At 49.4% G+C, this 13,491-nt stretch overlaps 1 protein-coding gene across 6 annotated transcripts in view; it reads left to right on the top strand.

The window, feature by feature from the left end:
- The first annotated feature begins 750 nt into the window (after nucleotides 1-750).
- The window catches only part of trioa (trio Rho guanine nucleotide exchange factor a), a 39,489-nt gene continuing 26,748 nt past the window's right edge, over nucleotides 751-13,491 (top strand). For 5 of the 6 annotated variants that reach the window (XM_057021398.1, XM_057021396.1, XM_057021395.1 and 2 more), the window contains exons 1-2: nucleotides 753-1,065; nucleotides 8,068-8,118. In XM_057021398.1, the coding sequence (XP_056877378.1) occupies nucleotides 993-1,065; nucleotides 8,068-8,118 (124 nt within the window). In that variant the 5' untranslated portion in view covers nucleotides 753-992. Of the gene's footprint in view, nucleotides 1,066-8,067; nucleotides 8,119-13,491 lie in introns of all 6 variants that reach the window. The other variant, XM_057021397.1, reaches the window with a different exon arrangement.

Raw genomic sequence — 13,491 nt, 5'->3', positions numbered from 1 at the left:
AAATAACAGTGTTCATGCCAGTGTTCATTTATGTAAAATTTGTAGTTGACATTAAATAATCATGGCTGAATGTGACTTCAAAATCCCACACATTAAAACAGATTACAAAACATGTTTTTAACCATTAGGTGCTGTATGTGCGTCATCCTTTTCAACGAGGTGAGTTATTTTCTATGATGGAAAGCATGTCTAAAACAAGCTGACATGCGCAAAACGCGATGGTGAAAACTGTGTTTTCAACCTGTTCTTCCAAATTAGGTGTGATTTTCACGATTCATCTCGTTTTTGCAAAGTTTAAAGACAAGATAAAACGGGAATAAACCAGGCACACTGTTCTACTTGGACAGAATCCTAATTTTATGGCCTTTATGCAGCAGCAGATGGCATCAGTGGAACAGTTCAGACCCCAAACTGCAGAAAAAGAGTAATATCATCTGTTCCTCGCTCTGTTTTTGTAAAAAATATTCGACTTTTCAAGTGAATCATCACAAAAATCCGTCTAATAAGCCGGTTTATTGGATTGGGGAGGGGGGGGGGGGGGTGCACAAATGCTCTAAAAGTTGTCATTCTGCTGCTTTTCTTGTAACATAATAGTTTCCATTGCTCACCGCTCATAAATGTCCCATATTCGGACAGACGAGCATGCGTGGACTCGGTGACCAGCCGTCGGTGTTTGATGACCCACCGTCTGCTCATTTCCGAACGCTGACGGAGTCTCACCGAGCAGCGACCCGGCCCCTCCCGCCCGCCGCACGCACTCACTCTCCCCTCGGCTCCACTCCGAGGAGGAACCCGGTGGCCCCCGGCTCTCTCAGCGTCGCTACCCCAAGATGGAGGCTCGCAGGTGGCTCTGCTAGTGTCGCCCAGTCACCCTAACCGGCCGCTATGGCGCTTTTGTCGGGATAAAAGTGGGGTTTTTTTGACACCTTTGTGGCCATTTTTCGGTTTTCCTTACGCGAGGCGTTGAGCTCAAGGTTCGGGTTTTGGCAGCCATGAGCTCCGGGGAAGGAGCGGAGGAGACGACGACGAAGGACGCCGGCGACGTAGCGGCGTTCTTTAAGACAGGTAAGCCCGAAAATGGGTGAGCGGGGTCGGGCTGCGCTCCAGCGATAGCTGCCCCCCCGGTTAAGTGACATTGCTCCCGTCACTCATGAATGTTTGTGGGGCTCCTAGTGAAGGATACAGGAGGGTTTCGCCGATAAATGTTCTAACTATCGTTACAGTTAAATGATACGACAGACGGAAATCACAAATATTGTGATGAATCTCCGGAAATGAGGTGACTGGATACATTTTGTTCAACGACTACATCAGTTAAGGAACCTAGATTGTAGCCAGGCAACCTTAGCAGGAGAGCTAATTTGCAGGGTTCCATCATCAGACAGCTATCGCTGCCTCGGCTAACTAGCATACATGTGCATGAATATTATTGCCTTTTCCCTCCTCACTAGCGCCGCATAAACTGGGTTTTAATGTCACCGTCACAGGACATGTGAATGTCATAATGTGTGAAACAAATTGATCCAAAAGAGTCTGAAACCAGGGGAACCACATGTACTTGCTTTCCACAAAGCCCAGTGGACTTAGGCGAAAGTGCTTTATTTTTATAACATTTAAAACATATATAACATTTAAAAACTATATACAGTTAAAGCTGGGTTTCATGATATATCCCGGCACATTTTAAGTGATAATGTGCCATTTTTCCCGGAATAAAGCGGGTCAGGGCTGTCCGATAATGCGTTAACCCAGTTCCAAGTGTTAGCCAGAAAGCTATTGAATCTTGGACCTGGTTTGATGAATCGATAGCTAGTCAAAGCCAGCTAGCTTAGCATCGCTAGCTTCCATTAGAGTTGTCAAACCTGGCGTGTATCTTCCTAGCTTCTCGATATATGTACCGAGACCAAGTTTAAGGTGACTCGGCGTTAAATTTGCTACTATTTTTTTTGTCGTTTAGCTGCCTTTCTTTGTACTATCTACAAAAAAAGCACAACTGTGGAGGCTATGTAAACAATACATGGCGTGGCACACAGCCTGGGTGTGCACAGGTTAAGCTAGTTCAGTAATATTAAGGCCGACAAGGTTGTTTGTTGCCAATACCCTCATCTATCAGTGGTTGTTATTACCCGGAATACGCGGACAGGTATCTCCTAACTCAACGAAGTAGCATTTGCACAATTTCCACTGATAAAAGCAGCAGAATGCTTTAGCCAAGTAGGCTAATTAACCAGCAGTCACAACACGGGCCTACAGATAATCCATAGGCTGCAACAAAGGCTCATAAACTGACATCAGAAGGGGGGGGCAGCACGACTTTACGTGGCCAGAAGTTGCATTTATTCATCCGAATTAGATATTCATCCAGGGATACGTGTCTGGCCCTTGTGGCTCTTGCACCTTGCATCGCTGGAGTGTTTATGACGTCCACTTATTGGAGATAAGCTCCAGTTCAGCCCAGTGTCTGCATCCAGCTTCAGCAGCCCCGTGTCCAATAAAGCCACATCTCCCTTTCCGCACCAGTCTTAAACTCATTGCATAAGCTCCTGGTACTTAAACAATAAATTGCACGCTGTTGTGAAGACAAGTCAGGGGCTGTGGGGTGGTTGTGGTTAAAACTGAGATTTGGGGTGTAAACACGCAGCAGAATGCAGCGCATTGACATCCAGCCCCTGGCTCCTGTGGTTTTGTGTCTAGCGAGCTAATAAGCACACAGGGAAGTTTCGGTGTGGGTATTGAGCCGATGTGATGGCTTCCTCTTCTGGAGAGCGCTGAGGCTTGTGTGTTTTTGTTGATGGTGCACAGCTGGAGCGCCGCTGCTTCCTGGCCCCGTTATTAAAATATTTATGCACCATATGCCTCCAGCTATCAGCTCAAGTTCGTCAGCTGTTGTTTAACTTTTGCTGTTTGATCGTCATCTATTCTTCACCCTAGTTCCTTCATCGTTCGGACGAGTGAGACCCGCTTCCTCTTTTCTTTTCTTTTTTTGGACCTTCCGGGTCACGTTGCGACGTGTTTTGACCGAGGTGAACAGCTTTGGCGGGTTGGAAATTGGGATTATTTGCGGTGTATCTAACAGTTTGGGGATTCTTGGTGCTTAACTGTCCAATCCCGCTTCCCTCTCCTGGGTGACTCGGAACCTGGGCTGGTTTTAAGAGGCTTTAGACGACCTTTAAGCCCGTGGAGAAGTGAGATTAGTGCAGCAACCACGGCGCTCGCTGGACATCTCCAGGCTTGGATGGCCGCTGCTCCGAGTATTCCCGCCCAAACTGTGCGGAAAAGCAGCTTCATTTGCTGTTTTTATGAAGATGAGAGTCGGAGCGCGTGTTTTTGGGTGCTCCACATACGACACACACACCGTGTGAGAGCTGTACTTAACGCTGATTATGAGGTGTGTTGGTGTGTGTGTGTGTGTGTGTGCGTTTGTGATGGGGCTTCGGGCTCAGACAGCTGGTTCTCATGGTGAACACACACACGCGCGTGGAACGCAGAGCCGTGCGACGAGCGACACCGATCCACCTCCTGGATTGAAGGCTCGAGTGTCGGCCTCTCTTTGTTCCTGGGAACGTCCTCCTGGCAGACCTGGGAGTCTTGTTTTGACACGCAAAGTTTTTAGTGTCTTGCCACAGGCTAACCCCCCCCACCCCTCGAACTTTGCCTGTTTCTCCTGCATTTGCTGTCCCGTTCCCAACCCCTCCTGTCCCGTCCCGTTGGTTCTGGAGCCCTTTAGACTGACCCGGCTCCTAACCTGGGAGGGCTGACGGTGCTTAGCTGCAGTCCGGACTTTAGGGGCCGATTCTGAATGAACGTTCGGGTGCCAGTCACAGGGGTGGTCTGTGTGTGTGTGTGTGTGTGTGTGTGGGTGGGTGTGTGTGCGTGCGTGCGTGTGCGCGCTTTTAGTGAACCGGACAAGCAGGAGATAGAAATATGATCCAGAGCATGCATTAATGACTCAGCCCCATTCATCCTAGATGCAGCCTGTATGTCCCCCCCCACCCCACACACACACACTCGTGTCTAATGGGTATTGATCCAGGAGATGGAGGCTGATAGAGCTCCTCCAGTAAAGGTTTCCTTCAGGCTTAAAGCAGAGACGGAGCAGATCTGCAGCAGCAGATTTCTTCTCCTTCCTCATCATGTCTGCTTTAACTCCTGAGCATCTTACCCCCCATCCCCCCCCCCCCCCACACACCCAATGATGTCATCTCCAGCAGTTAATGGAGATCAAGCCTGCCCCCAGTATTCTTGTTTTTGGGGCAGATTCTGAACATTCTTCGCTCCTCTTCCTGCCCTGTGTTTGAATTTGCAACTGTGTGAACCGGCTCCGCCCACTTCTGTGCCGGTGAACCGGCCCCGCCCACCCGTGTGCCGGCGAACCGGCCCCGCCCACCTCTGTGCCGGTGAACCGGCTCCGCCCACCCGTGTGCCGGTGAACCGGCTCCGCCCACCTGTGTGAGCTGCTGATGGACTCTCTGGCTGCGGAGCTTCCTGTGTCCCGTCAGCATTATTAACTGGCAGCTTCAGTCCCGCTGGTGCCATCGATCCAGTCCAGAAACTGTTGCTGCAGACGTAAGCGGCGGCCCGCAGACGCGTTCGGGCCCGATACTGGTTGTTATCTGATCTATTTTGCAGTTTTGGTTCCAGCGCCACCAGCAACACGGCGTCCTGGAAATTCGCCAGAGTTTATCTAATAAATCACCTCGTCATGTGACCGAAACTGGGGCGGCGTGAATGCTCGGTATGTCTCGAGAAAATCGTTTCCTGTCTGGTTTTAGGAGCTGAGCCCCGCACGGCGGGCGTGGCGAGCAGCGCCGCCGACCGGTTAGCAGCCATTCGCACAAGAAATCGCAAACGAGCCAAGAATTGAGCCACCTGACCTCGTCTCGGTGTAGGCGCAGCGAGCGGCGGCGCCGGTGTCGTTCCTAGCCCGGAGCGGTTATGATGTCACTCTTCGACGGCGACGGAACAAAAACAACCACGAGATTGCGTTTCAGAGGGAGGGCCCCTCGCCGTCGGAGCCGCCTTTGTGTTCCACGTGTGGGAACGCAACATCCGAGCGGCCAGGTGGGACCGGCGCCGCTGGAGCGACCCCGGCCTCGTCTGGCCGGAGTGAGGTCATGAGAAACGGCTCGAATGAGGTCGGCGCACGTGTGAATACCCAGCGTTGCGTGAGGAACGTTTGCAGAGACGCGCAAGTTGCTGTCGGCCTACGCGGGCGCGTCGGCTTTGATGGTTTTACCTGCTGGAGGTCAGAGTTCACGGGATTACTCGCCCTGACCTAATCTAATTTGGGGATTCCCGGGATTCCCGTGGTGGGAGCGTGACGGCACCTCGGAGGAAACGGGAGACATCTTCCCACATGCACGGGTAACCAAACAGTGGACGTTCGCCGGAGCACGGAAATAAGTGGAGAGGAAGGTATTTACGCTCCGATGGGGCGTTCGAGAGCGCCATTATAACGGGCGTCGTCAACAGAGCGGCGAGTTGGAGCGTTTGTCGGACGCTCGGCCCACTTTTCCGTCGTCTCTCCGGCACTAATTTGTCCGGCGTGAGGGACGGGCGGTGCGTGATCTGTCCGGAAAACCTGGTGCCAAGTGGGCAAGGAGAGGAAAGAGATGGCGATGGCAGCCTGAGGGAGTTTTATTGTGTCATAAGTGGCCGAGAGTGTTTACAGCAGGTGCAAAAGGAGGAGAGAGAGGGGGAGAGAGACCTTGGAACATGGGGAGAGAGAACAACAGCGAAGCTCGGGGTGTTTGCTGAAGAATGAAAGGTCGGAGCAGGGATTGAATGAGCTGTATCCTTGATTAGGATCAGCGTGAACGATTTGACAGAACTGTCCCTGAACCTATTTAGAGGGAGAGACACAGTGAGAGAGAGGGAGAGACACAGTGAGAGAGAGAGAGGGAGAGAGACAGTGAGAGAGAGTGAAGCAAACTAGGACAAGTCCTCAAAGACCATTGTTCTCCATTTTACTCTACATCTCCAGTGAATTCAAAACTGCTGCCTCATTGTCACCCTCCTCATCTGACTCACTTTCTCTTCCTGCCGAAGCCCTCAACACACACACACACACACACACACACGCACACTGTCGCCCGTGGCCCGCTAGGTTATTAGGAACTGAGATGAGATGGAGGGGGAAGTGTAAAGGTTGTGGTTGTTGTTCCATTCTCATTATCTGATGAGGGATTGTGGGCAGCGTCACTTCTGGAGATCACTGGTTTGGTGTCGAATCTTAGCTTGTTTAATACTATTAGCATAGCGAGCTAGTTAGCGGCAGCACGACCCCTTCGGAGCGCCGCTCCTCTCATCTCTGAAGAGTTTGCCTGATTTGTTGGCCTCTTTTCCTTTTAAACGTTGTCCTTTTTCCTGAAAATCACTGTGGGAGGTCGCCGGGATAAATAAACAAATATGGCCGATCCCCCTCGTTTTATTGTGCGAAATCTGACTTTGACTCAAAAGCCCCCTCCTCCGTGCACATCCACCCTCAAGGAGGCGTTGACAGCAGCGCCCCTCGTTGTTTTTGCGCCTCACAACCTCGAGTACGCCGGCGTGAGGTGGACAAAAGGTATTTTCAAATGAAAGGGGGTCTTTCCCTTCTGTGCGTGAGTCAAACGATGAGTGTTAGCTGCCGAGAAGCCGGGGGCCCGAGAAAGGGTGGTCCTGTACACTGAAGTGTGTGTGTGTGTGGGGGGGGCGTCTCAGTGACGGGTACAGTAGATCCTGTGTTGAGCAGAGGTTCAGGTAAGTTCACTGTACCTCGGCCCACTTTTAGAGAAATAAGAGTTTCGGTGTGTTACTGTAATGAGAGCTCCGCTAATGTTTACTGGTGCGTAGCGCTACTGCTAGCAGCAACACAGTTGGCTGCATGGGTGGATGGATTACTGGCTACATCTGAGAGGAAAGCCTTCATTCATGACTCCGTGTGTGTTTTATTGTTTACATTTCATTAACTCGCAGTCAAACACTCCTCATAGGTTAGATTTGTTGTCCAGGCGACGAGTGTCGGCATTCTTGGCACTGCAGCTATGTGAAGCGGCGTATGTGGGTGTTTAGTCTTCCTCTCCCCTTCTTTCTCCCCCTCGTTTTTTCATCCTCCAGGTACGTGACTTGGGAGGGAAACCTCCCACGGCGCGCGAACAGTCGAAAGCTTTTTCCTATACACTGAAACCCCCCTCCCGGCTTCTGGCAGGTGTGTTGCCTCATGTTGGCTCATGTAGGCAGGCCGTTCTTTACATTCGCTAATGGAAATTGCCACCAGCAGAGCGCTGCCAAGTCAGACCTTTGGAGCTAAAGTGGAATGAATCTATGAAAGCCTATTGATGTTTGCACCCTCTGCTGAAGGCTAGCTTCCATCTGCAGCCTCATGGCGAAACAGGAAGCTCCAACATGAGTCAGAACAGAGGGAGCGTGTGTCACTGAGTCAGCCAGTTCACTATCCAGCCTGTTTACATGTTGACGGCACATGACGCCATCCTCTCCTCGGTCACACCGGCAGCCCCCCCCCCAACCGCCGCGCGGATCAATAGACCGATTGTTTCGATCGGGCCTCGGTCATGAGTCTGGCGGGACGCCGACCCCTGTGAGCGTCAATACAGCACAACCCCGGCACGTCATCCGGCTCCATTTGAGCGTCAAAACTGCTCTCTTCCGTAGCAAACTCGCCAACTCCTCCACGACGGAGACGGCGTTTTTTTAGCTTAGCCCTGTCGCCATAACGGCGAGCGGTCCATCAACTGCTAGCCAGTACGGGAACATTCTTTATCACCACGGTAACCTCCGGCTGTGCAGATAGATTCTCTTTCGCTTGCGTCCTGCCAGGATTGAGCCATTTTAGCTTATATTTACCAAGGACGCGCAAATATGTTTTAACCTCTTAGCATTAGCGCTGGCATTAGCTGATGCTACAGTACTCTTTAAAGTGGATTTGAAGGTTGATTTCTTTTGTTTTGGTTTGATTTTGGGGGGGGGGGTTAAGGCTACCTCGAAACGTCTTGAGACACAGGTTGCTTAGCAACATTGTTTCTGTTTCCATGTTGCTGATATGTGTTTATGCTTTTGTATCTACAGATGGATCCCTCCCTAAAGAGGCGAAAGGGGATGGATCAAGTCAGATAGCAGGTGAAACACACCCCTACACACCTTTTTTAACGCAGTGTTTTTGTTATGTCTGCGTTTTGAGATAACGGTTTAATCACCGGAGCAATTACAGTCCCACTTTTAATATTTCAGCGTCCCTGCTGTGACAGTGGTGGCATGAGAGCTCTGTTCCTGTGTGGTTATTACCTTATTTAACAGGATTACTCCCCGCTGCTGCAGGTTCTAGCTCCAGCCTTTGAGACAAGACAAGGGCCTGGAATGATGATGGAGAAAGATTTTGGATTGTCGTTTCCCCGGTTTAAGGAGGATTCATACTGGCTGTTCTCACAGTCTGCCTGCTCTCTTAATGACGCTCAGTCCTGTAAAATCCTCCAACCCTCCGTCTAAATGAGGGCAGCGAGTTGGCAGGTTGCTCTGATGCCCGGGGGCCTTTATGGAGACCACGGCAGTTCCCGCAGAAAGGCGCTGAAAGCCCCTCCAGTGCTGTCACATCTTAACAATCGTGTGTTTTTTCTCAGGCCTTCTGTTACTTGTCAGTAATTTCAGGGGCTATTTTGAAGGGAATTAGGCGCGTCCATCTGCTGGCCCTGGTATCTTTAGTCACTGGTATGACTGGGCAGCTGAAGAACGTCAGGGGAGGGAGTGCTGTTATATAACGTTAATGCCTTTGGACCACGACAGATGTGCTGGAGACTAGAATGCCCTGTAAGCAGGAGGGGGCTGCAATTGTGTATATTTTTTTTATTTCCATTCATATGGGGCAAACGTTGCTCACTTCAGTGCTAAATGTCTGGACATCACCAATGTTCAGTTGCATCAGTTGCCTCCAGAGGGCGCATTTGTGCTTAATTTCAGCGTCAACTCATTTCCAATTGGTCAGTTTTGTGCATTAAAACTCGGAACATCAATTTTCTACAAACATTTTTTAAATAAAATCACCTCTTTAAAATTCCTTTACAGCAGTATTTGTTTTGTTTTGGGTTTTTTTTTAAAATTCTGGTTCTTTCTCAGAGCTCTGTCATTCAAACACTCGGACAAATGAACTTTTGGGGCAAATGAACTCTTGGCACCAATAACAAGTAGTCTTTTCTCTCCCTCGCTTCTTTCTGTCCTTCCTCCTTTTCCTCCCCTTCTTCCCCGCTGTGCTCGGGTCGCTGGGGTAACCCTGGCCCGTCTCTCGCTTGGGTAGCCTACCCTGCTATTAGAGGTCTGGATAGAGGAGAGAGCAGAGAAAAGCAGCAGGAACAGAAAGATGATGCACTCTCCACCGCTCTCTTTCCTAAGCCGAAAATCATATTCAGGGACCGTAAGAGGAAAATGGGGCAGAACGTAAAGAGTGAGTGGAACGCTCTGGAAATAAACACCTAGCTTGTCTTGTCAGGCTGGTTTAACATACCCTGGTTTTATAGTCTTGGCGTGCAGAAACCATCTCGCTCCTTTAAGTGTTGTTTTTAAATGTTCTGAACACAGAATTGTGCTAGCTTGCTGCCGATTGGCAGTCTTAGCTAACCTCTGTATACTTTAACGTGCGGAATTAGTTGTTTTTTCCTGTTCTAGGCCTGTTGCATTCTGGGTAATGCCTCTGAAATAATGGCAAATGTCATGGGAAAAAAGTGATGATTAAATATAAAGTGACAAAATCATATTATCCAGAGTTTCCCACAGTTTTGTCAATAAAATGGAGGGGGGGGGTAATAGAGCTGCGTGGCCCACTGTGTTTATTCCGGCCCGTATTTGTGATCTCCATGTGGGTCAGGCGTCCGGGTCATGGGCGCCCTATTCCTATCCTCTCCCTCAGCTGCGAGGAATCCCTGCTATTCCCCCACATCCCTCGGCCAGGAATGCCAGGCATGCCGCAAATGTGGGAAGACCGCGGTGTTGCAGGGGTGCACACATGCTCCCGGTTCTGGTTTCGCTCGACCCGGAGCAGCTGGTTTAGAGGAGACGCAGCAAGTCTGTTGCTGGGGAGGGGGGGGTGCATTAAGAGATTACGCCTGTACGTAACTGCATTTTAATTAGATTTGGAAGATGCTGCGAGTGCTTGTGCTTTTTTTGTGGCATGTAGATTTTTCCCCTCCCTCTGCTGACTGGCTGCACCACCCGTCCCATCTGTTCTGATCCAGGCAGCTGTTGCATTCCCTCTCTCTCTCTCTGGTGTGTGTTTTTTTTAAAACACACAAACACGTCCTCCTCCCTGAGCTATTTGTCAGTCTCTCAGGGGCCATCTTGTACTCGTGTTGTGGAACAAACGGCTTTGTTGCGTCAGACTTCCTAATGCCCACTTGACCTGCGAGAGGCCCCCCGCGCGACTCTAAAGGGCCCGCCGAGTGTTGACAAATTCTGACCCACCCACGCGACCCAGTTGCAGTTCTGACCCTAAAGTGATGGGTGAGTGACACATCTGGTATTTCCCTCTCATCCCTTGGCCTTTTCCTCTGAGGGGTGTAACCTTATCACAGGTTACTGCATTTCACCACCCACTTCCCAAACCACCAGTGACCCGGGAGGCACCGGGAGTGGCGCTGGTTTTCGTTTAGTAACCGTGCGTTCGTGTCAAACGGGACATACCAGAGAAAGTTTGGACACCCGTCGGCCTGCTTTCGTGTCGCTGAACATCGGTAATCCTTGTCGGATCAAATGTGGCTCCATTAGGTTCGAATGTAAGTGGCTGGTGTGAGATCAGACCTCTAATCCTGTGTGTTTTACGCCGGTGCGTCCATACAGATGTGTGAGCTGTCCATCACTGTCTCCTTCAGGGTTTCCCTGGCATCCTCCTTGGGTCTAAGCAGCTTATCAAGCCATCTAAATGCTTTGCCTGCATATTGTAATTGTCCCTCCTACACATGGAGGATTACCTCCAGGAACCTGCCTGTCATTTGGACGGGCAGATTAGCAACACGAGCTTGGCGCAGCACCGAAACACCGCGCTGGTGTTTGGGTTTCTTCTGGAAATATTAGTGCCAGCTTTTCCCGTAGGCGAACCTGAAACGGGCTCTTTTCCGTTGCGTGCTGTATCGGAACGTCTCTCCCCATGAATTTTAGGATTAGCGTCAGCTGCTCCGACTTCAGCACATCGGCCCGTCGCTCTATCATTAGCTGACTGTAGCGGCGTTCTCTGAGTCACCGCCGGCAAACAAAGCCAAATCTGCAGGAGTTTGGGGATTTTGTTTTGTCAGAATCTGTGGAAGAAGCGTTGAAATGACATGCTGGGCCAGCAGTCACAAGTGGCAGTATGCCCAGACGGGCTCTGCCCTCATCAGGCTGACAGGTACGACACTGATGTGGGGAGGAAATCACGCCTATGCCACGACGTTTACCGTCCCCTCGTCCCTTCCGTAACTGTTTTTTATTTTTTTTTTTTTTAAATCATCGTGGTCTGTTGTTTTGTGACCTGGAGGTCTACATTTAGCAGTGTTCTCCATCTCCAGGGAGCATCCTCCCGGGTATTTAATGCTACTGGTGGTTTTGTGAAGAGGAGACTGTCTCCCATTTGCTTGATTTTTCTTGTCTGGGAAGCAAAGAACTGTTTAGTCCTTTTACATGTCAGTTTGTACAGAAGGCAAAAGGCCGACAGGTTTAGGACCCTGCTGTAGCGACCGTTGGTTTGGAGCGTACAGTAGTGGATTCACACGAGCAACAACATCCCCACTGTTGGTGCTCTCTCACATTCACCCCGGGTGTTTTCATGCTCGACACCCTCAGAAGATGAATCCACCCAAGCAAGCTCCTGCTTGATTTGCTCCATTAGCCATTTACATCAGTATGAGAGGCTATTGCAATAATTCTACCACCAAAAATTCATATATTTACAATTCAGAATTTGCTACAGTCTAAATTGAGGCATTTACTATGTTTAAAGAATAAGGTGACATCGTCTTTAACTTTCTTTAGCTCTGTCTCTACTGGAGCGTGCCTGAAGAACCTAGTTGACTGGGTTCAAACGAGAGCAGGAAAGGAAGACTAAAAACTGCCACCATCCCTGTTTTCATCGGTATCCTCCGAGGCAGAAACCGAATTACTATCTAATTAGCATTAGCACAAATATGACTACGTGCTGAGAGTAGTGCGTCGACACTGCAGGGGCAAGCATGTGTGTGTGCAGATGACATCATAATAATAGAAAGCTTAACAGAGAGAGAGTGCGCGTTCAGTTTCTCTTTCATTCATTACGTAATCCAGGCTAATGATACATTTGGGTCTAATTATTTCACCAGATCTAAAATTATCTCTACAGTTGTAAGGATGAACATTCAGCATCTTTAAGGGCTTGTATTGAGAATCTTAGGCTATATGAATCTAAACGTGGAATCAAATATACCGCATAACGTATTAATTGTGATATAAATGAATTGGATGAGAGGTTTTATCCCTTTGTACCTTTTTCACTTTGTCTTTTGTTGCTTTAAGCTGCAGAACGCACCCAACCAGTTTTAGCTCCTCCGAGGGTTGTGGAGATCAGGTTACTGGTCGGGAGATCATCTGACAGAGACCCAAACCTGAGTCGAATCGATGCTGCGTAAAAACACCACTGCCAGAGTCGGCTTTGTTCATATTGATGGCGTTTGCGCATCCGTTGGCATTTGCTTTAGATGCCGAGCAGGTCTCTGACTGTTGCCGGAGAGACCGGGCAAATCGGAAGGTTTCTGCTTGATTCCATCATCCAAACTGCAAGAATATGCAGTTTTTGTTGTCGTTTGTGATTACTCATTTAAGATGTCCCTGAGCACCATTTATAGAGTTTTTAAATGTCCACCCGTCCACCAGGAACGCTTCTGGTGGCTAATAATAATGAATTAAGAATCAAAGGGTTCTAGCTGTGGTTAACCATCGAAGAACTGAATAATGGGAATGTCAAGAAGAGGGACTAGCAGGAAACAGAATGATCCTCAAACGCGATGAAATGACTCTTCTGTGTCATCTGTCATCGTCCACACCTCTGAGCTGCCAAGAGGACAAAATCTATTCTAGAATCCGTGTGTGTGTGTGTGTGTGTGTGTGTGTGTGTGTGTGTGTGTGTGTGTGTGTGTGTGTGTGTGTGTGTGTGTGTGTGTGTGTGTTGTGTGTGTGTGTGTGTGTGTGTGTGTGTGTGTGTGTGTGGAGGTGTGCGTTCGATCACTCGACTGTCTATGTATAGAAGTTCCATATATTATCCCTGACAGCCATTCAGTCACTTCTTACAGAGTGATCTGAGAGGCTCCATCACCCCCCCAGGTTCAGCTCCATAGTTATAGGCTGTTCATTTATAGTTCGAATCACCGCTGCAGGGTTTACATGCCAACTGCTGTGATAACTACGTAATTAGCATATTTATTCCAGGAAAAGGGGTTAGAAAACACATCGGGGAGTCTGTTATCTGCTGGAGGAGCTTCTGTGTGTAAAAAGCTTTGGCTCTTT

Source organism: Takifugu flavidus, chromosome 21 (assembly GCF_003711565.1).
Source record: "Takifugu flavidus isolate HTHZ2018 chromosome 21, ASM371156v2, whole genome shotgun sequence".
In the NCBI taxonomy this organism is placed as follows: domain Eukaryota; kingdom Metazoa; phylum Chordata; class Actinopteri; order Tetraodontiformes; family Tetraodontidae; genus Takifugu; species Takifugu flavidus.
Note: the sequence above shows the minus strand (reverse complement) of the source record. Positions and strands in the feature narration are given on the sequence as shown.